This window comes from Gopherus evgoodei, chromosome 20, assembly GCF_007399415.2.
Source record: "Gopherus evgoodei ecotype Sinaloan lineage chromosome 20, rGopEvg1_v1.p, whole genome shotgun sequence".
Taxonomy (NCBI): Eukaryota; Metazoa; Chordata; order Testudines; family Testudinidae; genus Gopherus; species Gopherus evgoodei.
In genome coordinates this window covers 8,160,918-8,188,802 of record NC_044341.1, presented here as the reverse complement: position 1 = coordinate 8,188,802, position 27,885 = coordinate 8,160,918, and the positions used below count along the sequence as shown (strand labels likewise).

Genomic DNA, 27,885 nt, shown 5'->3' with positions numbered 1-27,885 from the left:
TGATAATAAAGGATCTCAGACAATCAATAGAAAAAGGGGGGGCCAAGCCTTATGACAGAGAAGGAAGGATGCAAAGGAAAGTGAGCAGCAAACAGGGATGTCAAGAATCCCATTTTTCCCAATAATGATCCATCAGTCAATGAATAGTGATGATTAGAATCCAAAAGCTGCTGAATCAATGTGCTGGTAGTCATTGTGGGCAGCAGAAGTTGGAAGGGAATGGACTCTTGCTCTCTGGCAGCAGAGAACAAGGCAGTAACAGGGAAGTCAGGAGGGCATGTCTGGAGCCAGGTTTATGGCAATGAGGAGTTATGCCAGTGGATGGGAGCTACAGAAAGGTCCATAGTGCATCCAAAGTGGTTTCTGTCCCATGGCAGAGGCCATTTTAGGGACTTGGGGAGAGGATTAGAATCCATCTACAGTAGAACCCTAGAGTAATGAACACCTTGGGAATGGAGGTTCTTTGTAACTCTGAACAAAACATTATGGTTGTTCTTGCAAAAGTTTACAAGTGAACATTGGCTTAATACGCTTTGAAACTTTACTATGCAGAAGAAAAATGCTGCTTTTAACCATCTTAATTTAAATGAAACAAGCACAAAACCAGTTTCTTTACCTTGTCAAATCTTTTTTTAAACTTTCCATTAATTTTTTTTAGTACTTTACATTTAATAGAGTACTGTACTGGTTTTTTGTTGTTGTTGTTTGGGTTGGGTTTTTTTATTTTATTTTTTTGGTTTCTGCTGCTGCCTGATTGTGTGCATCTGGTTCCAAATGAGGTATGTGGTTGACTGGTCAGTTTGTAATTCTGATGTTCATAACTCTGAGGTTCTACTCTATATACAAAATATTGGTAACAGTAACAAGTAACAGATCAAGATCTTCCCAAGCGTTACATGTGGCACTTACGAGATTTCTGCTTCAGAGCTGCACGTGAATTGCCCACAAAAAGAGGGGCATACATAACCTCCAGAACTAGACAGTGTCTGGAGGAGAGCCTAGTTCTGAAACTGACTGCTCTAGCAGACAAAGCACAGAATTAGTAATCAGGAAATGTATGTTTGATTTCCCCTTGCAGCATGACCTTTGGTAAATCACTTTCCCTCTCTTTGCTTCAGTTTTGCCATCTGTAAAATGAGGCTCACATATAGAGTTTGTTCAGAGACTAGTTGTTTGTACAATTTGTAGGTATAGAAGGATATATGTTGTTATTGGGACAAATAAATAGATCAGCAGTAGTTGTCTGACCTTGCCATCTGCCTACACATAAATATATATACAGATGCATCAATATTTTACATGCTGGTCATGTCCTCCCCCCGACCCTAAAAATCAGGCAAATGAAGCCTGAATGTTTCTTTCCTACAAGAAAAGAAATGAAGCCTGAATGTTTCTTTCCTACAAGAAAAGAAATGAAGCTTGAATATTTTTTTACGCTTGGAGAAGACTGAGAAGAAAACTCTCGCCAAGCAAATTGACTCCCTGCATCTGAGACAGGTTTTAAACATCTGTCACTACAGTTCTTCTAATGACCAGAAAGGCAGAGCACAAAACCCAGAGAGGAAGTGGGGTGGGAAGGAAAAACTTATTACATATTTTCTACCAAGAGAACATGAAGAAGAGTGAGAGACTGGGGAAAGGACTAACACAAACTTCTACCCAGGGGAATAATAAGCAGAGCCAGTGCAGGAGTCAGAACAGGGGAGAACGCAGCAGTCACCAGTGCACAGCTGTACAAGAAACACTGACAGCTGGAAGGCTGCGAAGTCCCTAAGGCACCTTCCGCCTTGACACCCAAGCAAAAACAGGTGAGTAGATTTCATTCACTAACGCGAAGGTATATCTTTCATGCAAGGTTCTTTTTTTTCCCTCCTTCCCACAATAAAGTATGCCACGCCTTAAAGCAGTGGTTCTCAAACTTTTGTCCTGGTGACCCCTTTCACATAGCAAGCCCCTGAGTGCAACCCCCTTAATAAATTAAAAACACTTTAAAATATACTTAACACCATTATAAATGCTGGAGGCAAAGCGGGATTTGGGGGTGGAGGCTGGCAGCTCGCGACTCCCCATGTAATAACCTCATGACCCCCTAAGGGGTCCCAACCTCCAGTTTGAGAACCCCTGTCTTCAAGTTCAGCGGTGTTGATACACACACAAGCTCTGGCAGAATTTTGCTGAGGGTTCGAAGAGGTGCATTATCATTTGGGGAGAGGGCAGAATTCACCTTAGATTGTTTGATGGGCTCCTTTTCCTGTGTTGTTTCAGACACACTGCAATGGAAAGTAACGCTTGGGGTGGGAGAACTGATGTTTATGTGGAATGCTTTCTTAATGAGAGCATTAAAGGTAGCTCTTCAAACTGCAGAGTTTACACTGGCTTGTTTTCCTCTTGTCTTATGAAGAATTACTTTAGAAACCTCAGAGTTGTTGCCAGATGTCACCCTATCCAGTTAGAAGCACCAAGTATGGTGTATGTTTGAATAGCTCTCTGAAGATAAAAAGTATCCCACAAAGGCTAAGGCTTATTATACTTCAGTATGTGTAGATTGTTGTGTAATAACAGAAGTGTTACTTTGCAACGCTTTATCGCTGTATTTCCATTTGCAATGCTGTTCTTCTACCTACATGGGACCTGAGCTTTTCTGTAAATCTGGCACTCCAGGGTCTGAAGTCAATGGGAAAACTCCAAATGACTTCAGCAGAGAAGAAGGGTGACTTTAGGCAGCTTGTCCCACAAGCTTCAAGGAGGTAGCCAGCTAGGTAATTCAACACCCTGCTGTATGCTGCCTCCATCAGTTCCTCTTCCGTATATCAACTACCTCCTTCCCAGCACCCATAGCACAGAGATCATATCTCAGCAATACTGATGGGAAGATCAGCGTGTGCTGGACAACATTAGACAGATTTTTTTCCCCCACTAAAAACATGCTGCAGTTTGGCACTTTACCAAATGAAACATTTTATAATAGCATTTCGCCCTTCTAGTGCTGTAACACTGAATATCTCATGTTAGCCTCACTGCCTCTCTGTGATTTCCGTGGTGATATCTCCATTCTACCAAAAAGGTAAATGAGCCACAGGCAAGAGTACAGCAAATGACTTGCCCAAACTCATACAGCAAGTAATATAACCCATTCCTTTTGACTCATCACACCGTTTCGTCAACTGCAAGACCATCTTTCGGCTTGTTAATAAAAATCTGATTGCAAGTTCTTTTCCAGGAAGCTCCCATAGTTCTGTAGGCTCCTCACAAAATAAGTAGTGAAACTGTCATCCTAGTAGAAGTCATTTTTTAGTTGATTTAGAAACATTTGGGGACTGGTGCCTGTATTGTGAGTCCATCACAAAGGTCCGGCGGCCTTAATTTTGCTTTTCTGATACACAATACGACTTCCATTCTCTGGATCAGGGGTCCCCAACGCAATACAACACTGGGCTCTGGGATCCAACCATACTTTAGCTTGTGTGGATTCGAGGTTCCAGAGGAATCAGTGTTGCCAAACAATATTAAGGCATTGATAGTTATAGCTGCATTGGAGGCTGAGAGGGTCTCCCTAAGAGGATGTGAGTTGAGTGAGACTCCTCCTACACAGATGATGAAGCGATTGCTTAAGGGAGCCAGCCGCAGAGATATTAATGGGGAAAAAATGATTTCTCAGATAGAAACTTCTAGGCTCCTTCCTTGTGTATGGATTGCCTTTTCCTTTTATCATAGGCCTCTGACTGCTTTCAACATCAGATTGAAATTTCTCACCCTTACCTGTAACACCCAGCACAGCTTTTCCTACCTAGGTTCTAGTCCCAGCTCTGCCATTCCCTTGCCTCAGTTTCCCCATCTAACGTCTGAATTTTTCCACCTGTGTAAAGTGCTTCGAGATCCACGGGTGAAAAACTCTATATAGGTAATAATAATAACTAATGTAATTACATCTCCTCTGTAATTGACCCCTTCCTCCAGGATTCGCCAAGTCATTTCCCTTTGCCTATTCCAGGGGCGGCCAAACTTACCAACTCTGCAAGCCATATACAACAATCTTCAGATGTTCGAGAGCCAGGGAGCACCTGCTGGAGCTTCAGCTGCGTGAGAGGCATCTGCTGGGGCTCAGGACTTTAGCCCTGCTCCAGCTGATGTTCTGAGACCTGGCAGGCGCACCCCCTGGGGCTGAAGCCCCAAGAATCCCTCCCTGCTGGGGAGAAGCCAGAGGTGATGTGTAGCGCCATCTGTCCCCTCAGTTTTTGCCAGGGTTTGAAGGCCCCACTTGGTCACATTGTGCCACCGGGCCCCCCTCTCTGCATGGCAGCTGCTGGAGCCGGCCAGCTGGGAGCTGCAGCCCTGGGGAGGGGCAGCAGCAAACAGCTAGGAGATGCAGGGAGAGCTGCTGCTTTTGCTGCTGCCTCTCTTTGAGGAGCCTCTCTTCCCTGCAGCTCCCAGCTGCTTGCCGCTGCTTCTCCAGGTGGCGCTAACACCAGGGAGCTGCAGGGAGGGGCCGCTGAGGTAAGAGGGGGTGTGTGACTCAAGCAAATGGAGAGATCAAACCTTTAAATTGTGCCCCCCAACTCTCAGCAGGCACCAGTCGTCTCTGGCAGATGCTCCGTGCCCCATCACCCCGCCGCAGGGTGGAAGCCTCGAGCTCCCCCCTGCTCCCAGTCCGGTAAGCAGAGAATGGAGGGGAAGTGGTGGTCTCTGTGAGCTGCACTTTAACTGTAAAATAGCTGCGTGATGTGGCTCACGAGCCGCAGTTTGGCCACCCCTGGCCTATTCCCTATTCTCCTTCTTCCCACAGTGTCCCTGTGCCTTTGCATGCACCGTTGAACACTTGCTGTGTCTGTACACCTTCCACGAGACCTGCGCACGGCCTGTGGCACTGTTTCAGCAGTGACTGTGCTCACAGAAACCTGGGATGCAACGAAGAACGCTGAGCGATTATCTTGTTGTTTTTGAAAGGGTCTCAGTCCAGCTTTTTCAACTGGCAAAGTCTGATTTCCTTCAAAACCACCTGTCCCTGAAGTTGCCTTTTGCAGCCAATAAGAGGGGACACATTCGTCTTGTGGAACGAACGATATGTACCCCGTTCTGGTGATTGTGCAAAATGTCCTGCACGGGCTGATTTGTGATAAGGGTTGACTTCTGTATTCAGAACGTTTGAAGATAACACTCCGGCCCCTGTTCCTTCAGAGACTTACCCACTTATTTAACTTGATGCATGGGAACATTCCTGTTGACGTGCTTAAACATGCATAGTGCATAAGACTTTGCGGGGTCAGGCCCTTCCCTTTCACCTGCATCAGTCTGTCTCTCGGCACAGCGCTCAGCGGCACTGATGCTTTCCCCAGAATTTTACTGGGCCCATGTGATATAGCTATTTCCTTTACCAGTTTTTCAGGAACAGGTTCCTTTCTAGTTCTGCGTGGGAGCTGCTGGGGAAACCTAATGCAGCTCAAAGCTCCAAGGGTGATAGGTTAAGGCTAACTTGGCACCCAAGCCTGCCGCCTTGGACCTCATTGGAAGTTTTGCCATTGATCTCAATGAGGGATCAAGCATCAAGCCCCAGTGTTTGTAGGGTAAATATCTCTGGACATGGGCTGAGGCAGGGAAGTAATGGCCCCCAGCTGTAGGAACCTCTGCTAGGGAGGATCAGCACTTATCTGCTTTACATCAGGCCTTTATTAAAGCTACGGTTCTCTTGTAGCTCCAGCTCACCGCCTTGATTTGTTACTAGAGTCTTGGGGTTATTTTATAGCAGGGATAGTCCTGAAACACGGAGTTCAGATCTGGGCCCAACTTCCCCAGACTATGGAGGGTGTTCGGATCTAGGGACTTCGTTCTGGGTCCATCTCTGCGTTGTAACTTTAGCTAATCCCAAAACGTCACAGGCTTTATTCTTCCCGTTCTGCTTCTGTGAATATTTGGAGCCAAATCCTGAGTCCCTGACCCAGGTTCCATGCAGGATGAAATCCACCTGCCTGTAGAGATGTCCAATATAAGCCCTCCTGGACTGTTATATAGGCCTTGTGCTGGGCCTCTGCTCAGAGTGAATTTCACCGTTAGTCCTTTCTCAGGCAAAACTCCCATTGTTCTCCCAGAATGGCAAGGACCCTCCAACCATGCCTGGACCCCACATGGCTTGACCGTCCCTCCACCATGCAGGGATGTGCAAGGAGGTCCCACAAAGCTGGGCTCTGTCCAGAGTGGCATAAGCTCTCCACAGCCTGCTGCCTGGGATGGTTCTGCTGTGTCAGGAGCCCTCTGTTGGCCCCATGGTATTTACGGGCTTCAGATACTCACTGAAGAAATCTCTGTCTACTGTATTATCTTCTTGTGTGTCCAACCATCCAGTTGTCCCTCCTTCCACACTCTTCATTTAGCCAACATATTCTTATTTGGCTGTTTTACTCTTTCTTTATTCTTTGGTCTATCTGGCCCCCTAATCACCCGGGTTACTCTCCTCAGCCTCATCCCTTCTACACCTCTGCACTTGACAGCTGTATGCTGTGGGCCTTGTTCAATATCCCTTGAAGTCAACAGATTGTTCTTTTAATAGACATTGGATCAGGCCCAATATAAGACTGAGTTGGATGGACGACACCTAATAGCATGGTGTGTCCTGCAACCAAAGCAACTGCAGCGTTTAGTGTGACAGGGGAGGCAGGGGTGAAAGAAACATCTCGGGATGGAAACTGCAAATCACCCGTCAGTGCTGAAGTCTTTGTGTGGAAAGGTCTTCGAGACCTTTTCCATTGTTTTCCATCCTCCCCCTGTTTGCTGCCTATGGCTGCTGTAGTCGTCTAACCGAAAACGTCATTGAGGGAGATTGCATGGTCGTCAGGCACAAATACCTGAGACCTCCAGCAGTTCATGAATCCACAGCAAACGCTGCTGAGGTCCTCTCACTCTGTGCAGCATTTCCCAACCCCCTCACTTTCCCCCACCATCAGCCTTGTTTGTATCTGTAGTATTTTGCTAGGTGTTGCAATGGCTCTTGTCTCTCCTGTGGCTTAAACTCTTTGGGCATTTCCTCTTTTCAAAGAATATTGAGGGTGTTTAGGGCCTGGGGATTTTTAGCCCCGCATGAGAAAGATGCAGCTGGTGCTTTCAACTTGAAAACATTTTCCGCTAACAGCTGAAACTCCAGTGTTCAGGGCTGGGATTCAGGGCTGCAACCATCGATGGAGTGCTATAATGACGGTGATTATTGCCATCTGAAGGCCTGTCCACAAGGATCTGGAGTGAAACCCACCAACTCACTGTGCTTAGACTGACAGACACACACATCTGATGGTCTATGCCTGTGCACAATAGATAACAGCTTTTGGTCACTACCAACATGTATTGGATGTGGTAACCTTGAAGCGAAAGGCTCCATCTCCCTCTAACAAACCTCAGAACCACCCCTCTCCTAAACCCCTTTCAGCTACTGTTGGATAATCCCTCAAGCAAGCTGGAGAATGCTCTTTCCATGGGCAGTTAACAGTTTTTCTTCCTCTCAGAGGATTTGGTCACAGCCAGCCAGGACAGTGGCTTTGTAGACTAGATAATCACAGTGGTCCATGCTGACCTTAAAGTCTATGAGTATTTCTCTTGATTGTCTTCCTGGAGATGTGATCGCTGAGTGGAGATGGAGATAACAGATCACCTAGTGACAGAAGTGGCTGTTTGAAAGTGTGAAGACATTTTACTCTCTCTCTTCCTCTCACTCAGAAACAAGCCACCAGAGAGAAGAAAGGGAAGTCCCTAAGGCCTAGAGTCTTAAATGAAGAAGTGGATTTGCTCACGTTTCCTGTTTTTGAGAGCATGCATCTTGTGCTAGAAACATTAGCCACCTTTTGGGCTGGTTAATAAAATCCAGCCATGGTCCAGCATTTTGGTGTGACCCATTATGAAGAATCTTAGAAGTGCAGCACTGGAAAATATCTAATTTCAATCTCCCCCAAAGTTCAAGGCTGCCCAGATTTAGGTTTTGGGGGCCAGATCCTGTAAGTGGGCATCATCCCATTAATCTCAGTGGAGCTACCCTGATTAACCACAGCTGGAGATCAGGCCCATAGTTCCTGTGTCCCTTTGCAACTGGAGATATGAGAGGCCTCCTGTGGGTTTGGTGCTTTGCTCCTCCTCTGTAGCCTCTTTGTCCCTAGTAGAGGCATGCACAGCAGATTTACCTGTCTATAACATTCATCCAGAGACTTTTTCAAATGGTCCTGTCAAATGCCCCCTGCAGCTCCAGGCAGAAATTTAAAATTCTCTTTCAGCTGCTCACAGCCAGCTCCAGGGGTTCTGAGGTCTCTCCAGGAAATAGATTTTACAGCCCATTCGATATTGACATCAAACTGCTTTCTGCCCACAGGTTCCTAATGTGTCAGCTACATCGTGAATAAGCGGCTCTTTGTGAGGGTGGTGACAGCTGAACTGGCTTCCTGTCTCTTACCACATTAAATCCATGCATTACCATTGACCTATATTGCCATTGTCCCCATTGCATCTCGGCTCTCCTTTCCCCCTTCTCCCCGGGGAGCTGCCCTGTAATCGTTTGATCCCGGATGTTGGCCTGGTTATTGGGATGTTTTCTGTAGGATTGTCGTGGTTTAACTGGCTAGATGTGTCTGTAAAGACAGGTGGCCTCGCAACAAACACTTAGCAGCTGCTAAGGGGCAATGCCTGAACGATTCACTTTGATTCTGCCTTTGTCTCCAGTCAACCTCTTGGAAAAGGCCCAGGAATGCAGGAGAACAAAGAACCATAGAGAGGGTTGTAGCGGGGTGAACAGAGGGTTGGGGCTGGGCAAGGGAGTAAAACACCGGCTGATTGGGGGAAGTGGCTGCAGCTGAGACCACAACCCAAACTAAGCCACTGGGCCTTATAAGAAGGCCAGGGAAGCCAGAGGGAAGGAGTCTTTCTCTGACTTGAGAGGTAGACAGGCCTGGCTGCTGGGGAACTCACCTGGGGACCTAGAGGGGGGAAGGGCTAGGGAAAGGCCTTAGGAGCTGGGAAGCCCTAGGCCAGCAGCTCCCTAGGCTGCAGGGCCTAGTTCTACACCTCCTAGGTATTGGGCCTGCAGACGGGCAGCCGGAGGGTGGGTAAAGGCAGCCAGTCCAAACCCCTGGTTGCCTGTGATGATCGGCTGATATGCCGCAGTCTGCTCTAGGGGGCGGGGGCAGGGACTAAAGGGAGACCAATAGTAGCCACGACTGAGGTGACGTGTTTGGGGGGTTCCCCTGGGGTGGGGTACTGCAGGAGGCAGCACCCTGAGATAAGGGCACCAGGGTCCTGGGAGAGACACGGGAACCAACGGCAAGCGGATCACTGGCCTGCAGAGGGCGCTCCTGGGTCAAAGAGCTAATTCCTGAGGATGACCAGCAGGAGGCACCGCAGGGGTGAGTCTATGCAGTGCTACAGAGTTTATAGAGGGACACTCTCTGAGAGGGAGAAACCAGAGGGACGAGACTCATAAAAGAGCCTGCTGGGGGTGTCTGCAGAAGCTAGGCCTGCCTAGGTCATCATCAGGGGATAGACTCTAGTGTAGCCTGTCTGTTGTTTTAAAATGCTATTTATTTTCTATTGCTTTATTCCAGCTGCTAAAGAAATCGTACTGTGATTTTTAAGAAAGCTGTGTGGTCCCCGTACACCACGGGTCACAGGCTCCTGAAGGGGAGAACTGCAGGGCTCTGTACTCAGATCTGCAGCATAAGAACAGTTGATCCACAGGGTGCTGTGTCCCAGGGCTGGGTTTAAGAATGAGAGAATCACGGAGTTCCACCCCAAGCAGTAGTGGCATTAAGCACCTGCAGTCCAGACAATAGCACTTCCCAAGACAGCAAGAACTCAGCTGCTTGTCCCTAGAGATAGATAGATTGAGAGAAAGCCGAAATGACACGTACACCCTGCCCAGTGCGATGGCATGGCTATGCATACCCACCCTGCCTAGTGTGATGGTGTGACAGCACTGATAGGGGCACAGGAATTGAGCTTGGTGGACAAACACCATCCCTGGCCCTGAGATAGGTACAGGCACCAGGTTGAATACCTCAAGAGATGCACTCAGAGAGACCAAAGGGGGAGAGAGGTGCAACGAGTCCTGTGACTGTGACACCCCCTAGCTCCCTGCCTTCCTCCCAACCCGCTTCCCTTCCTCGTCCACCCTCAGCTTCCCACCTTCATTCATGCTGCCCTGAGAACTGGAACCATCTCTCTCTCCCTGTCTGTCAAGCATCCTCAGCTGCTTCCTTCAAATCTCTGCATAAACCCCTTTTCACACCTCCTCCTCACGTTGGAGGAAACAGGACAGTTAACCCCTAATCATGGGGAGCTGGTGAGAAATCCAGCTGTTTGCTTCATAAGAGGGAAAGAACTCCTCAAAGGCTCTCCATGGGTTCTGGGAGTGGAAGGGACCGGAGAGCTGTAGGCTCCAGATATGACTGAACTCACATGCTTTGTCTCTAGGAAGTACCTCCACCCACCAAAGGAGGAGCATTGGCAGTTTCTTGTAACTTTGTCTGCCATACACAAGAGACTTTCATCCTTGGAGTGCTGTCTGTCTCTCCACTCACACACGTGTGCGCACACTCGGCGAACTCCCTTCCCCACACTCCTGTAGTGGTTTTCAAAGAGTACATTCAGTGCTAGTGTAAAAAGCTGGATTAACAACCCTGCAGGCCGAAGTCCTGGATTTCCAAAGCAAGGTCCAGCATGGGCTGTGGCATAGTGAGCTTCCCCCCATGCCTGTAAGATCAGGGACAGAATCAGAATATCTGCTGCTAGTCATCATGAGGGCATTCCAGCCCCTTGGCTTCCTGCAGGTGTTTGCTGATCTCAGACACACCTGCTCTGGAACCGGAAGGCTCATTGCATCAGTATACTGCAACTGTGATACTGTTGCAAAAAAAGCAAACATGATTCTGGGATGCATTAACAGGTGTGTTGTAAACAAGACACGAGAAGTCATTCTTCCGCTCTACTCTGCGCTGGTTAGGCCTCAGCTGGAGTATTGTGTCCAGTTCTGGGCACCGCATTTCAAGAAAGATGTGGAGAAATTGGAGAGGGTCCAGAGAAGAGCAACGAGAATGATTAAAGGTCTTGAGAACATGACCTATGAAGGAAGGCTGAAGGAATTGGGTTTGTTTAGTTTGGAAAAGAGAAGACTGAGAGGGGACATGATAGCAGTTTTCAGGTATCTAAAAGGGTGTCATCAGGAGGAGGGAGAAAACTTGTTCACCTTAGCCTCCAATGATAGAACAAGAAGCAACGGGCTTAAACTGCAGCAAGGGAGATTTAGGTTGGACATTAGGAAAAAGTTCCTAACTGTCAGGGTAGTTAAACACTGGAATAGATTGCCTAGGGAAGTTGTGGAATCTCCATCTCTGGAGATATTTAAGAGTAGGTTAGATAAATGTCTATTAGGGATGGTCTAGACAGTATTTGGTCCTGCCATGAGGGCAGGGGACTGGACTCGATGACCTCTCGAGGTCCCTTCTAGTCCTAGAGTCTATGAGTCTATAAGTATTCCATTAAATCTCTCAATAACACTGTCCTAAACCCTATCCTACTCAGAAGTGGTGCTGTTGAGACTCACTGGACCCCAATCCTGTGCTGTAGCCGATCCCCAGAGGTTCTGGAATCACTAGAGATTCACCATCTGCCTGTGCTGATCACATTTTGGGATTGGAGCCATTTTGTGGTACTGCATCCAGCTGTGGAAAGTTACGGTTCTTTCTCTGTTTTGTGACCAATATGCTTGCCTGAGTTAGATGTTAAAATGTATTTAAGGGCTTTGATTTGTGTGGCATTCTGATGGCCAAGGATGAAATCAACTGAACAGAAAATCTGAAACGTCTATAATTCATCTTCAGCACGAGGGATTGAAGAAATGTAAATCCCGGGTCCTAATCACTTGCTGTTATTAAAGATCTCAGAGAACTTCCGAACAGTTGCTGTGTGCTCTTGGGATGTAACCACATTCCAATGTGGGTTGTTGTTCATAGATTCCGAGGCCAGAAGGGACCATTGTGATCATCTAATCTGATCTCCTGGATAACCCAGGCCAGAAAATGTCCCCGAAATGATAACTAGAGCACCTCTTCTAAAAGAAAATCCAATCTTAATTTAAAAACTGACAGTGATGGAGAATCCACCACAACCATTGTTAAATAGTTCCAATGGTTATTTACTCTGACTGTAAGAAATGTACTCCTTATTTCCACTCTGAATGCGTCTAGCTTTGACTTCCAGCCATTGGATCCTGTTAGACCTTTCTTTGCTAGATTGAAAAGACCATTATTAAATATTTGTTCCCTGTGTAAGTACTTATAGACTATGATCAACTCACCCCTTATTCTTTTTGTTAAACTAAGTAGATTGAGCTCCTTGAGTCTATTACTGTAAAGCAGATTTTTCTACTCCTTTAATCATTCTCGTGGCTCTTCTCTGAACCCTCTCCAGTTCATCAACAGCCTGCTTGAACTGAGGGCACCAGATCTGGACACAGTATTCCAGCAGCAGTCGGACCAGTACCAAATACAGAAGTTAAATATCTCTCCACTCCTACTTGAGATTCTCCTGTTTATGCATCCAAAGATCGCATTTGCTCTTTTGGCCGCAGCATCACACTGGGAGCTCATATTCAGTGGATTATCCATCATGACCCCCACATCTTTTCAGAGTCACTGCTTCTCAGAATAGAGTCCCATTGTATAAGTAAGGCTTGCAATCTTTGTTTCTAGACACATACATTTACATTTAACTGTATTAAACCATACACTGCTTGCTTGCACCCAGTGTACCAAGTGATCCAGTCTGCTCTAATTCAGTAACCTGTCCCCTTCATTTATTTACCATTTCCCCCATGTTTTGTGTTATCTGCAAACTTGATCAGTGATGAGTTTATGTTTTCTTCCAGGTTGCTGATAAAAATGAATAGCGTAGAGCCAAGAACAGATCCCAGTGGGACTCCACTGGAAACACACCCAGTTGATGATTCCCCATTTACAATGACATTTTGAGACCAATACGTTAGCTGCTTTCTAATCCATGTGATGTGTGCCATGTTAATTTTATGACAGGTTTCAGAGGGGTAGCTGTGTTAGTCTGTATCAGCAAAAACAATAAGGACTCCTTGTGGTATTGCATGTGCTGTATATTTATACCTGCCTACTGTATTTTCTACTCCATGCATCTGATGAAGTGGGTTCTAGCCCACGAAAGCTTATGCTCAAATACATTTGTTAGTCTCTAAGGTGCCACAAGGACTCTTCATTGTTTTTGTTAATTTTATAGCACTCTAGTTTTTAATCAAAGTGTCACATGGTACCATGTCAAATGCCTTACAAAAATCTAAGTACATTACATCAATGCTATTACTTTTATCAACCAAACTTGCAATTTCATCCAAAAATATCAGGTTAAATTTTACTGGATCTATTTTTCCATATTGATCTGCATTAATTAAATTACCTTCCTTTAATTCTTTATTAATCAAGCCCTATATCAGTGTACAATCTACTCCCCCTAAATTCCCCTTGCAGTTTCACTTAGGGCTTGTCTACACTGGCTCTTTACAGCGCTGCAACTTTCTCTCTCAGGGGTGTGAAAAAACACCCTACCGAGCAGTGCAAGTTTCAGCGCTGTAAAGTGTTAGTGTGAACAATGCACCAGCACTGGTAGCTACTCCCCTCGTGGAGGTGGTGTTTTTAGAGCACTGGGAGAGCTCTCTCCCAGCGCTATGCCACGACTACACAAGCCACATTAAAGCGCTTTAATGGTGCCAGTGGAGACATGCCCTTAGATAAGTTATTCTTCCCTACGTGCCCAGTTCATCTCTACAATAGACTTAACCAAGGGGTACTGGCAAGTACCACTAGATGAACCTGCCAAGGAGAGGTCAGCATTCGTCACCCATGCGGGGGTGTATAAATTTAATGTCCTTCCTTTCGGCCTTCGAAATGCACCCGCCACCTTCCAGAGGCTGGTAGATGGTCTACTAGCAGGACTGGGAGAATATGCAGTTGCCTACCTCGATGATGTGGCCATTTTTTCAGACTCCTGGCCCAAACACCTACTACACCTGGAAAAGGTCTTTGAGCGCATCAGGCAGGCCGGACTAACTGTTAAGGCCAAAAAGTGTCAAATAGGCCAAAACAGAGTGACTTACCTGGGGCACCAGGTGGGTCGAGGAACCATAAACCCCCTACAGGCCAAGGTGGATGCTGTCCAAAAGTGGCCTGTCCCAAGGTCAAAGAAACAGGTCCAATCCTTCTTAGGCTTGGCCGGGTACTACAGGCGATTTGTTCCACACTACAGCCAAATCGCTGCCCCACTGACCAACCTGACCAAAAAGACCCAGCCAAATGCAGTTAAGTGGACTGATGAGTGTCAAAAGGCCTTTACCCAGCTTAAGGCGACGCTCATGTCTGACCCTGTGCTCAGGGCCCCAGATTTTGACAAGCCATTCCTAGTAACCACGGATGCATCTGAGCGTGGTATAGGAGCAGTTCTCATGCAGGAAGCAACAGATCACAACTTCCATCCTGTCGTGTTTCTCAGCAAGAAACTGAGGGAAAGTCACTGGTCAGTCAGTGAAAAAGAATGCTACGCCATTGTGTACGCCCTGGAAAAGCTACGCCCATATGTTTGGGGACGGCGGTTCCAGCTACAAACTGACCATGCTGCACTAAAGTGGCTTCATACTGCCAAGGGGAACAACAAGAAACTTCTTCGTTGGAGTTTAGCTCTCCAAGATTTTGATTTTGAAATTCAGCACATCTCAGGAGCGTCTAACAAAGTAGCTGATGCACTCTCCCATGAGAGTTTCCCAGAATCCAGTAGTTAAAAAGTGTTCTTAAAATGTAGAAGTCTGTTATGTAAAGGTGCATGTGTTGTATTAATCTGTTTATTTTAAAGTTCTAGGAGGAAATCGCCGCCAGTGAGCTTCCCCACTGTCTGCACCTAAAGTGTGTAGTGCTGCTAAATAGCTGCAACATGCCACCCCTGCAGTGTCTGCATTCCAGTGGCAGAAGAAGTGAATCTTGTGAGCACGTGAGACAGAACTTCCACAGGATCTGTATCTAGACTGTGGAATTCACTGCCACAAGAGAGAAGAATGACCACAGATCTAACCACTTTCAGAACCAAGGGACCTGATCCAAAACCCACTGAAGTCAATAGAAAGTAATTACTTCTATGGCTTTGGATCAGGCCCTAAATGAAAACTCATGGCTTTGACTTACCTGTCCCTCCATAAATTCTTCACTCACACTCACTTGCACTACACAACTAACACACAAAATAACCCATTCACCAACTCTGCTATTTTTCCTACAGCCTGGGAAGTAAGAAAAAGCAATGATTTCTAGTTTTAGATACTTGGGAAGTACTCAGATATTAGGGCGATGAAGCAATATAAGTCTTACAATAGTTGATGTTTTTTATAAAGCCCAGCTCCTTGAGTCATGCTATTACATGACAATACCAGCTGTTGTATTTTTTTTGTAAGGAATTGTTCAGCCTTCATGATCGTACAGAAAAGCTTCAAAATGTGACCTGTGTGCAACCCTAAAGGCTCAAAACCCAGAAGGCAAATCAAAAGAACTGCAAACTTATTTTTACAAATCTCATGATTATTTGTAGTCCTGACTCATGAGTTTTGAATGCTCGGAACTGGCAATTCTCTGTATCTCACACCACATAGCCTTCAGCAGTGGTTCTTAACCAGGGCTACGTGTACCCCTGGGGGTACCCGGAGGTCTTCCAGGGGGTATGTCAACTCATCTAGATCAGAGTGTCTCAACCTGGGAGTTGCGATCTCAGGGGGGTTGCAGGATGGTTTGGGGGGTGAGAGTTGCAAGTGCAGTGCTGGCATTAGGAGGTGGCAACCAGGGAAACTGCCTGGGGCCCCATGCCACAGGGGATCCCACAAAGCTAAGTTACATGCTTCAGCCCTGGGCAGCAGGGCTCAGGCTTCTAGGGTACAGTAGTCTGGAAAGGTTGAGAACCACTGGCCCACAGTATAATACGTATAGTGACCTGTCAAAGAGGAAGCTTTGTAATTACTGACCCCTTGTGGTGACTACAATGGAATCCAGGGCATTTCTGCTGAGACTAACAGCAAAGAGCTGACAAATCACCTACTCTTTTCACACAGAGACCATCAGGGGGTAATAGCTCTGGATCTCTAGCTACTTGGGACCAAGTCTGGCTCATCGTAATTTCATGGGTCATCCCAATAAAGTCAGTGGAACTACTCACCTTAGAGCAGCAGGATTTGAATTGACAGCTTAGATATGCCATCCCCTATGTCTGTCCCACTGCCACTACCCTCAGCCATCCAATCCCACCCAGAGTTACACAACTCTTTGGACAGAGAACCTAGAAATATTTCTCGCTGGTCTCTTTTCTCCTTTGTATGGTCTTAAATCCTTTGCAAAGAGGGTTCGGGGTGGGGGGGAGATAGTTTCTAACTGTTTCATGTCCCTTTAGCTGTGTGTGTTGGGTTTTGTGCTGGGTACAAATGTAACTTTTCCCCCTCTACATCTTTTTTTCAGAGCAGCATCTGAAGCTCACCAAGGGAACCCCTGCTCTTTGGAAAGTTTTTTGGTCCTGGATAATCACGATGGAGAAATGTCAGATATCCAATTGCAGCATAAATACCATGAACCTGACATGTTACATGGTCCTCAGCAGCCCCACTCAGAAAACAGGCATAACTGTGCTGTGCTCCATTGTTGGGATTCTGTGTGTTTTGGAAAACTCTTTGGTGTTGTTTCTGATATTTGCTTCCCCTAAGATCAGGAAAAAGCCTTCCTACCTCTTGATCAGCAGCCTCGCTCTAGCAGATGTCCTGGCCAGCATTGTATTTGTCTGCAGCTTTCTTGATTTCCATGTCCTCAACAGAACTGATTCCTCTAAAGAGATCTTCTTGCTGAAGCTTGGAGGGGTCAACACGTCCTTCACCGCGTCCTTGGGCAGCTTGCTGCTGATGGCATTTGACCGTTATGTCTGTATCCATCGGCCATCGGAATACAAGGTCATCGTGACAAGGAAAAGGGCTGTGGTGGCTATGGCTGTGGTGTGGATAGCTACCATGTTCACTGCCTTCCTGCCTCTAATGGGGTGGAACTGCTGCAAGGTAAACTCAACCTGCTCTGAGCTGTTTCCCTTTATTGATAGCAAGTATCTGTCAAGCTGGATCTGCCTGGTAATGATTCTGCTGCTGTGTATAGTGTACGCCTATGTCCGGGTGCTGTGGAAGGCTCATAAGCACACAGTGTACATGGAGAAACACCAAACCCAGGCTGGGCAGCGGAATGCAAAGATGAGGATGGACATCACGCTCGCCAAAACATTAGTGATGGTCCTGGCCATTGTCGTGACATGCTGGTCCCCAGTGCTGGCTCTCATGACGTACAGCCTCTTCGTCAGCCTGAATGATCAGATCAGAAAGGGATTTGCCTTTTGCAGCACCCTCTGCCTGGTGAACTCCATGGTGAATCCCATTGTCTACGCCCTACGAAGCAGGGAGCTGCGCTCCTCTTTGAGGAACACTAGCTCGCGGTTCAGGAAGAAGGTGAGCATCTCAGAGATCACCCCGGAAGCAGACAGCATTCAGAAATCCTCACAGATAGAAACCATCTGTGACGACACTGTGTGCAACACAAACATGAATCTGCTGAAAGCCTGAGCTTTGACGGGGGAAACATATGACAGATTTTGGATTCTTTCTTTGAAAAGGAAGAAAATCTAAAGCTGCTTTTCTTTGTAGCTCCTGGGAGGATTCCTGACTGAATGCCTTGCCTGGGAAATGAAACCATTTGTCTTTAATGGTGTTGTGAAACATTTGCAGATCACACCCTCCCTGTGCCTGGGACTTTACTTAGTGAGAAAAAGACATGAGCCCTGATTTGTAATGGTATTTAGGCACCTAACTCCCATTGATTTCCAAGGGAATTAGCTGTCTAAGTACCTTGAAAAATCTGGGCTGCTGGTCCCTCCCCTCTAAAGAGCAGATACACCCAACCAAAGGAAGACTGGACCAACTCTACCATACGAATACTACAGTGATAGCATAGCAGGCTTTCAGAGATACTACAGTGATGGGTGCTCTACAAACATCATGGATGGACGGATAAACAGAAGCAGTCCCCACTATTTTAGGGCAGCCCTCTCGGTTTACCAGACTAAGTCCACAACTGTGTCAGCTAGTGATCTCCTTGACCCACTCATCTTGCAATCAATTACCTCTTTCCTCCCTACTCTAAAATGAAGTTCTGGTCCAAGTAAAATGTGCTTTGATCCATGTGGCTGTAGCACAAGGCTGGTCTATGACCACTCTGCTGCTGGGACTGCAACATTTTATATGCAGTTGTGGTTAAATACGCTAAGGCATCAAGCAGACCGCGGTGGTGGGGAGAGCCCCGCTCTCCCATTAAACTCAGTGGAAGTTGAGCACCTTGCAGGATGGAGCCCTCAGTGGGTCTTATGCCCAGATACTCAAAGGTATTTAGGCTCCTGACTTCCACTGAAATCAATTGGTGCCTAAATAGCTTTGAGGAACTGGGCAGTCTGAGAGCCTCAGTGTTTAGGAGTTTGACTGTGTTTCCAGGAACATTTACAGCCAAGTATGGCTCCAAAGGAAGTGTATGAATGTGCTTTACTTTTCATCCAACTAAGGAGGCACATTTATCCCTAATGTAATTTCAATGATGGCAGGGAGTGGGGGGGGGGAAGCTGGTACAAATTACCAGGGCCCAGCAGTCCGGAAGGGGGCCCGGCTTCCCTGGCTTTGTCGGCCCTGTTTAGCCGGTCTGCCCTTGCTGGGGGGCCCGAAAAACATTTTTCACCGGGGCCCGAACCCACTCTCGGCAGCCCTGGCAGTGTGCGAAGCCCCCGGCTGCCCCTATGTGTAGGAGCCGGAGAAGGGGACATGCCACTGCTTCTGGGACCCATGTGGAGTGGGGCAAATCCCCGCTCTTGCTCCCTGGCTGGAGTACTGGAGTGGGGCAAGCCCTGGATCCTGCTGCCTGGTGGGAGCTAGAGGGCTGGATTAAAACATCTGGAGGGCTGGATGCAGCCCCCAGGCCGTAGTTTGCCCGCTCCTGCCCTAGAGTAACTATGCAGTTATATGCAGTGTTGTTGTAGGTCTATGCTATTTGTCGCCAGTGGCTGCTACGATAGAAATTAGGATGCCTTTGCAAAATTATGTTGTGACATTGCACTCTATAGGATTTTATGAAAGTATGCTGATGAGTGTGAATATAATGTAATTAAAATATACTTCATGCAAAAGGTCTCTTGTAAGGTATCATTACAAAGTTTATAATCTACTGAGTGTAGTCATCCTATTTGTACAAATGTATCACTCTTGTATCTGAAACTAGAAATATGAAATATAACTCTGAGGGCCTATTGTAATTATGCAAAGTGTGGGCCATTAATGGTGGTTTGGAATTTTGATGGCTCCCATCAACCAGGACAATTGACTGCAGATGGCTCTGTTTTACTTGTAAGTCTTCCTGTATATGCGTGTGCTGGCAAGTGGGTAATAACGTTATACAGTGACATGTGATCATGTCACCTGAACTGGAATCAATCTTTAACCTGATGCTTTTCCATTGAGAAGGAGGGAGTGGGAACCCAGAGAGGGACAAAGAATTCCCCCTTTATGTAAAAGATATCTAAGTGGGTGGAATAGAACAAAAGTGGCAGCTATCATGAGACATCCCCTAGCTACCACCTATGCTGGAACAAGGGCTGTACCGGGGGAAAGGATTGTGCCCAGACTAGGAAGGCTTCCAGTCTGTGAAAGAAACTTATTGAAACATCTCTGGGGATGAGATTTTATTTGTATTCAGTTTTATTGCTGTATTAGACTCAGATTTGCATGTTTTATTTTACTTGGTAATTCACTTTGTTCTGTCTGTTACTACTTGGAGCCACTTAAATCCTACTTTCTGTATTTAATAAAATCACTTTTTACTTATTAATTAATCCAGAGTATGTATTAATACTTGTGGGGGGGGGGGGCAAGCAGCTGTGCCTATCTCTCTATCAGTGTTATAGAGGGCGGACAGTTTATTTGTTTACCCTGTATAAGCTTTATACAGGCTAAAATGGATTTATGTGGGGTTTGGACCCCATTGGGAGTTGGACATCTGAGTATAAAAGACAGGAACACTTCTCAAGTCGCTTTCAGCTTAGTCTGCATCTTTGAAGCATGTGGTTCAGACCCTGGGTCTGTGCTGGAGCAGACGGGCGTGTTTGGCTCAACAGGACAGGGTGCTAGAGTCCCAAGCTGGCAGGGAAAGCAGGGGCAGAAGTAGTCTTGGCACATCAGTTGGCAGTTCCCAAGGGGGGTTTCTGTGATCCAACCTGTCACATATGTAATTGCACTACATGTGTTATATACTGAGTTTTAGCTGTGTTGGTCTCAGGATACTAGTGCGACAAGGGGGGTAAGGTAACATCTTCCATTGGACCAACGTGCTGCTGTGGGCGAAAGAGCCAAGCTTTAGAGCTACACCTAGGGCCGGCCTGCGTCAGACTCAGCCGGCAGGGTGCCAGTGGGTCACCCCTCAGGGTGGTGCTCTCTATGGGGCATGAGCTCCTCCCAGCCTTGGACATGGGCCCCCAGCTCCTGGGACCTGCCCTCTCCCTCAGTGCCTGAGCTGTGACAATCCCAGGGGCAGCACGTGCCGCCTGCATGCCGCAGGAACCACGTGGCCATTGCCTCGCTGGCGATGGCTTTCCTCCTCAACATCAGGCGGTCGGTGCCTCTCTAGCAATGGCGTCGCCCTTGCACATCACGTGGTCAGTGCCTCTCTAGCAATGGCGTCGGCCCTGCTCATCACGTGGACAGTGCCCGTCACGTGGTCAGCCCCTAGTTCCCTGTGTTCCCCTTTTTGGCCCGTCTCGGCTCCCGTCCCGTGGGTGGCGGAAGATGGCGGCGCTGGGAGCGGCGCGTCGGTTGCTGCTGCTGGGCGCGCTGGTAGCCGCGGCGGTCTGCGGGCCCCGCTACAGCCCGGACTGGCCCAGCCTGGACGCGCGGCCGCTGCCGGCGTGGTTCGACCAGGCCAAGGTGGGGGTGTTCGTGCACTGGGGGGTGTTCTCGGTGCCGGCCTACGGCTCCGAGTGGTTCTGGTGGCACTGGCAGGGCGAGCGCCGCGCCGACTACGAGCGCTTCGTGCGGGAGCATTTCCCGCCCAACACCACCTACGCCGACTTCGCCGCGCGCTTCACCGCCCGCGACTTCCGGCCGCGCTTCTGGGCCTGGCTCTTCGAGCAGGCCGGCGCCAGGTCAGTCCCGGCGGGAGCCCTGGGGCGGGGGGGGAGTGCGGGGCCCCTTCGTAGAGTAGCCTGGGGGATGGGCCGAGACCTGAGAGTGCGAACCAGGGCAAGGGGGCACCCTGAGGGGCGGAGCAGGGAGTAGCTCGGTGGCGAGGGGAAGGGATGCGTGAGGGCAGGGTGGCCCTGGGCTCTGCTGGGGGAGAAAGCTCTAGGAGAGTCCCTTGGGGCAGGGGTGCAGTGAGTGCAGTCACTGGTGACCTTTGTGCCCATAAAGCAGCTGTAGAGGTCGTTGGCCTGCTCCATTCTGGGATGCAGAGCCGCTGCATAGGGCAGAACCCTGGTTCTTGTAGTGTGTTTCCCTGCTGGGGCTGACTCCTGGATCGTAGCACCCTGAGGATGCATCATTCCCAGGGAAGGAACATACTTGTGGATTTTAAATCTTGCATTAATCGAAACTAGATGCTAGAGGGAACCAGTTTCTGCTGCCTTCCACCAGAGCAGATGTCAGGTGATTTACTTGAGTAGCTGCTTCCTCTTTTAGCCAATGGGCAGTCTCTTTCTAAGGATTTAGTGAGATATGGTTTTCTACAAACTTACACAAAACAAGAATGATTTGGTTTTGCAAAATGAGTCTGAAAACTATTAAGTTCACTGGAACCATGGAAGCACTTGGAAGTGGTGGTTTATCACTCGTCAGTGGCTTTAAAGTGTTTAACTTTGAACATGGATTTAGTGTTGTTGAAAGATGCCACTCTGACAGCACTAATGTTTTTTATTCTTAGGTTTACTCTTTTGCCCTTAAAAGTTCTCCCTCCACGTTGAGGGTAAGGCATTTGTTTCACTACTTGTGTTCTGTCTGCATGGGGTATCAATCTGTCACTTTTTATCAGCAATAAAATTCATTTAAAACTCGTAAAGTCTTAGGAGAGAATTTGCAAACAGGTACATTTAGAAAAGGAATCTGAGACAGCTCTTGACACCATCATTACCATGTCCTTTGCTTTGCAAGTACCAGTCTTATTCAGAAGATTTGGAGTATCTTAGATAGGTTCTATTTCCTTCTGAACAAGAGGCTTTGATTTCCACAGGTATGTGGTGCTGACTACAAAGCATCATGAGGGCTTCACAAACTGGGGGTCTCCTGTGTCCTGGAACTGGAATTCTGTGGATACAGGGCCCCATCGAGACCTAGTGGGTGAACTGGGACAAGCTCTCAGAGAAAGGTATGTCACTGCTCTTGTACGTACTGTCAAAACTGTTACCCAAGAACTGTTTCCATTTCTTGAATTAGATGCCCATTAGCGTCTCGTAGTTCTTTTTGATAAATATGTCACTAAGCACATGCCTTTCAACAAAACTGTTCTGCCTCAGGGTAAGAGAACTCATGTACCCAAATCTCCTGTTGGTTTCCTACAGGATGGCAGTAAGGTCCAGTGAATAGAGCATGGAAATCAGTTTGACAACCTGAGCTATATTCCTGACATTACCACTAACTCAATGTGTGACTTTAGGCAAGTTACTCAATCTCTGTCTCATATGTCAGGAAAGGAGTGTGATATTTACCCACTTCTAGGAAGTATTTTGAAACCTATGAATAGATAGAGCATTCTCTAATGCAGACTCAGCACTGATTACTACAATAGTAGGTTCTTGTCTTTTTTTTTTTTCCTACTGGTACTTTTTTGTTAACCCAACTTTCATCTCTTTCCTTTCTTTGTTTAATATTTAAGGAACATACGCTATGGACTGTACCATTCTCTCTTAGAGTGGTTTAATCCTCTGTATTTAGATGACAAAAAAAATGGCTTCAAGACACAGAATTTTGTCATTTCAAAAACAATGCCAGAGCTTTATGATCTTGTTTTAAGGTAAGAGCTGCAGCCTTTTAGCACCCTGAATATTACTGTATTTCTTTGTTTGGTAGAGAGATAAGGATGTGGGGCAGAGGAAGGGAGACACTTTAATATTTGCTGTTCCAATCACAAGGCAGATCTCACCTTTCTACAGTAGCAATTTGGGATTTGAGGTGGTCTAAGAAGGGGATCACGTTATTTATCTGTGCTTGGGAACACTTTTTCCTCAGTGTTATTAACTGGCCATTATGCCTGCACAGAGACAACTTGCACTTACCCTCTTTTGTTAGTGCTACACCCCAACTTTGGGAATGAATGATGCTCCCATCCTTTGCTGCTGCAAGGATCTCGCTCTTGGATGTGTGTGTGTCGTTCCCCCCCCCCCCCAACCAGGCACATTTCCTGGTTATGTCATACAATAGGAGAAGCGTATGAAAGCAAAGATAATTGAACTTCATAAGCAAGAATTAAAAACATTGCCTTGGGACAATCTTCTCTTTGGACTGGACCAGAAATGAGAGTGTTAAATTTTCTAGTAATATTTGTCTGTCTCCTAGGTATAAACCAGATCTGGTTTGGTCAGATGGTGACTGGGAGGGTCCGGAAACATACTGGAACTCTACTTCTTTCCTTGCCTGGCTTTATAATGATAGTCCTGTCAAGGTACTGCTGTCAGCATTTCCTTCATGTCTTCTGGCCATTACATAAATATGGAAAATCAGGCAGCTTCTAATACTGGCAGAATTTAAGTCAAAACCTCAGGATCAGTCGAAGCATGTAAATTGTTAAGGGCATCTAAAGTATTTATGGAGATATACTTACTCATAGAACTGGAAGGGACCCTGAATGGTCATCAAGTCCAGCCCCCTGCCTTCACTAGCAGGACCAAGTACTGATTTTGCCCCAGATCCCTAAGTGGCCCCCTCAGAGACTGAACTTACAACCCTGAGTTTATCAGGCCAATGCTCAAACCACTGAGCTATCCAGGAGACTAGCAACCAAAGATCCCAGAACAAAACACACAAACTTGTTCCTTTGAACCACTGCAGCAGAAGAATTGAGTGTCTAAGTCAAAATAGTTTCTACTCTGAACTATCTCATCACTCTAGGATACTGTTGTGGTTAATGACCGTTGGTGCAATAACTGCTCCTGCCATCATGGAGGATACTATAATTGTGCCGATAAATACAAGCCGGGCACCCTGCCACAGCACAAGTGGGAGATGTGCACATCTATTGACAGAAGATCTTGGGGCTATCGAAGCAACATGCAACTCAATGAACTCATGGATGAATCAAGTATTATCTCAGTAAGAACATTTTAATATATATAGGGGGATTGCTGGGGATTAGAGGCTGTCTACTTATCTGGCAAAACAGTAGGACAGGATGATGGCTAAAGTAGCTGGGACAATGACAATAAAGCTTTATGCAAGTGTCTGTCTTTCATAGTCAAGAGGGAAAGTAACATGAATCCACTTTACTTTCCTGTCTGTCACAGGAACTAGTGCAGACTGTGAGTTTTGGAGGCAACTATCTTCTCAATGTGGGCCCTACAAAAGAAGGGGTGATTGTTCCAATCTTTCAAGAAAGGCTTCTGTCCCTTGGAAAATGGCTGCGTGTTAATGGGGAGGCAATTTATGCTTCTAAGCCCTGGAGGGTGCAGATGGAGAACACCACAACTGCTGCATGGTAAGGATTACTTTACACAAGACCACTCTGAAAGAGCCACTCATCTCAGGCTGTGATCTCATGAGCAAAGAAGGGTTGAGCTTGCTACTCTGAGAGCACCAAAGAAAAATAAACACTAGAAAGACATTGAGTCACAAGTGGTCCTCTGCTCTCTGAGTATTGGACTGTTGTCCCCTGCTTTTAAAAAAAAAAAAAATAATCAAAAGTAAAACACTAAAGATTCAATTTGCTTCTCCTGAGTAGGAGTGTTTAACCCCATGGTTTTGGCTAAAATTCTTAGTTGCATAACTGCATTTTGTCTCCCTAAACTCCTGTGGTTGGCTTGGTGTGGGGTATTTACTTCTCAGATTCTTGTGTAATGGATCTGTGCACTGTTACCCAGCAACTGCATTTCCTCAGAGGAAGGAATGTATAGTAAGTGTGCAAGGAGACCAGAACACTACAAACCTAACCTGTTTTTAAAGAGAATAATGAAATGACCTACATGAAGCTTCACAAGAGCCTAATCTACTCTGTTGACCACAGCAGCCTAAAGCAAGGCCATGTCTCAAGGTGACCTTTGTTTTCAGGGAGCATATGTGGACTTTGTTTAGCTTTTCTCGGTCCCTGCTAACTGGATAAACATTGGTTCCAAAGTATTGAGGTATGCAAGGAAAGCAGGTGACCCCTATGTGGCTGGCTTTCCCAATAAGACTAGACTAATTGATGGGGGGAGGCATGTATTTTTTGCTTTACTTCTCACAAAGCCAGAATCTTGTCTGCCTCTCTATTTTGTGGTGATCTACACACCTCTGCACACCATCTTTATATTCCCTCAGGTACACTTCTAAAGGATTAACTGTCTATGCCATCTTTCTGACCTGGCCAGAGGGTGGTGTGTTGAAGCTGTCTTCACCTATTCCATCTCCAAGCACACAAGTAAGGAATCTGAAGAGTAGATAATGAATCTCACAAGTCCATCTTTGGTACATAAAGGCTGAGATGGCCCAATCTGGATTCCATTAAATAGCTGGTGAAAGTACCATATATGTAAAGTTATTTTCCCTTACTTCTAGTCTTGGGTCTTCTCTGTCAGGGAGAGGTCATGAAGGAATTGTGATCCCTCTTTCTGTGTGTTCACCTTGCTTTAAACCACCATTATTCTCTAAGAAACGCTGGATAGGGCTTGTTAACCTGCCATAGTACCGCCAGGCGCATTTCTTCCACAGAGTTCCCAGCCTCTATTGACTTAATTTGCTGTGAAATTAGCTGAGGCGCCCAAATAGCAGTAAGACCACTCTGACAAGGCAACACTAACTAAAAAAAAAAAAAATCTATTAAACTACTCACTGCAAATATCACAGGGAGCGGCTGTGTCATTTCCAAACCACCATTAAAAAGAATCTCCCCAGTGAAGAACCATAGGCAGATGCTGGGCCAAAAATGTGCCTTGTACAGTACTCTGCAGCTCAGTAAACTCTGGCTGGGTGGAAAGTAGTTGGGGCTGTCTCTACCCTTTGAGTGCCTGGAAGTGCATTGAACTTGCTGGCTGTGATGTGTTTAAACAGGCAGTGTGTGCATGAAGCAATAGATGACTGTACTGTTCTTTCCCTCTTTCTTCAGGTGACTATGCTGGGGTTCTCAGAGAAGCTGAAATGGGAGAAGGCCGTAGATAAAGGGTTGCTGATCACTTTGCCCTATGTACCGCCATCTGTTCTCCCAGTGCCGTGTTGCTGGACTCTCAAGCTAGAAGGTGTGGCGTGATAGTGACTTTGAAGAAAAGCAAGGAACTAGATCTTTTGATTTGATTTGTTTTGAAGGTGAAGGAATCTTAATAAATTGTTTTTCTTGCTCATCTAAGAGAATACCTTTCTAAGCCGCTCTGGCCAAGAAAACAGCTAGGTCAGTTCATCTTGGGTGGGAATGAAGGCCTGGCCTATACACAACCTTCCATCTGTCCGAGAGACGTGGCCTGCAATAGTAATGTTCTGTTGCTGGATTTTGACCGCTGAGTGTGGTCTGACTACTGTGATGAGAGATCTTTAGCTGGGCTTCTTGGCAGATGTTATCACTTTGCCACCTTTAACCATGGCACTGCAGCCTAATAGGTATGACTGTCACATAAGGTGTGTGAGAGTGTGAACAAATTTAGTGTGGGACAGTTACAAAGTTGCTTGAATTAGGATCTGCAGTCAGCAAACACAGACTGTGAATAAATGGCACTTGGTTGCTACAGCAATGGGTCCATTAGAAATGCTTAAGATTGACAAAATGAGTGATAGTCACGCTGCCAAGAGGGTGCTTACTTGCTAAAGGAGAGATCTCTCATTTTTAATTATCAAAATGTTCAAAATATAGCTGTTAACCAAACTGTGGAGGGATGAAACTATTTGTTTACTTATGATCAAGGAACTTGCCTTGGATTGGTGTATAAGTCTACACCATAGAACTAGGCAAAATAAAGCAGGAAAAAACATCCACTGCTTCCGGACAGGAGCAGGTCTCCACTGAAGTTGTCCGCTGCACCTGTGTTTCAGCTCTGGAGCGCTGAATCCTCTACTGACTGATCTGAATATTTGTCACTTAAGTAGCGTAATCTTCTTGAAACTAGTCTTTAATCAAAATGCAATAGCCTAACTATTTTCTGGTGTATGAAATTATTAAACATCCTGTTTCGGGTGAGTCCATTATGCCATTTAAAGTCTAATTGGAATTAAGCACTTTCAGATTCTTATGTGCAATGTATTTTTACATGTAAATTTAAAAAATAAAATTCTATTAAAACACTGCTGCCTTCATGTCATCTGAATTAAAGCTGAATTAAGTGTGATTACAAATATTTATAATGTAAAAAGTGGATTTATATTAATGTTTGAAGGAGATTAGATGTAATGAATTTAAAGAATGCATCTGATCTCTCTCTCTCTCTCTCTCTCTCTAATATTCATATAAATTCAGCTGATTTTAAATTCTTGTCCTTAAGATGTGGGTGTAGTTACATTTGTGGAAAGAGCTGTAGGCAGAAGGTAATCTGTTCTTATAAGTCTCTGCAGAGGTACCACTGATTTGACTTAAAATCAGTATAACGCTCTTCAGT

At 46.3% G+C, this 27,885-nt stretch overlaps 2 protein-coding genes across 3 annotated transcripts; both read left to right on the top strand.

Moving 5' to 3' along the window:
- Positions 1 to 1,620: 1,620 nt before the first annotated feature.
- On the top strand, positions 1,621 to 19,214 carry CNR2 (cannabinoid receptor 2). Of its 2 annotated transcripts, XM_030539021.1 has the most exons (3): positions 1,621 to 1,808; positions 3,992 to 4,203; positions 16,527 to 19,214. In XM_030539021.1, exon 3 carries the CDS (start codon positions 16,595 to 16,597, stop codon positions 17,660 to 17,662), a length of 1,068 nt encoding a protein of 355 aa, XP_030394881.1. In that variant the 5' UTR covers positions 1,621 to 1,808; positions 3,992 to 4,203; positions 16,527 to 16,594; the 3' UTR covers positions 17,663 to 19,214. The 2 variants fall into 2 exon arrangements, with proteins under 2 accessions (XP_030394881.1, XP_030394880.1); XM_030539020.1 differs by lacking the exon at positions 3,992 to 4,203.
- Positions 19,215 to 20,902: 1,688 nt separating this feature from the next.
- On the top strand, positions 20,903 to 27,574 carry FUCA1 (alpha-L-fucosidase 1). The gene is made up of 8 exons (XM_030539019.1): positions 20,903 to 21,273; positions 22,353 to 22,487; positions 22,995 to 23,132; positions 23,675 to 23,780; positions 24,227 to 24,427; positions 24,619 to 24,809; positions 25,628 to 25,727; positions 26,412 to 27,574. Exons 1-8 carry the CDS (start codon positions 20,918 to 20,920, stop codon positions 26,550 to 26,552), a joined length of 1,368 nt encoding a protein of 455 aa, XP_030394879.1. The 5' UTR covers positions 20,903 to 20,917; the 3' UTR covers positions 26,553 to 27,574.
- Positions 27,575 to 27,885: the final 311 nt, after the last annotated feature.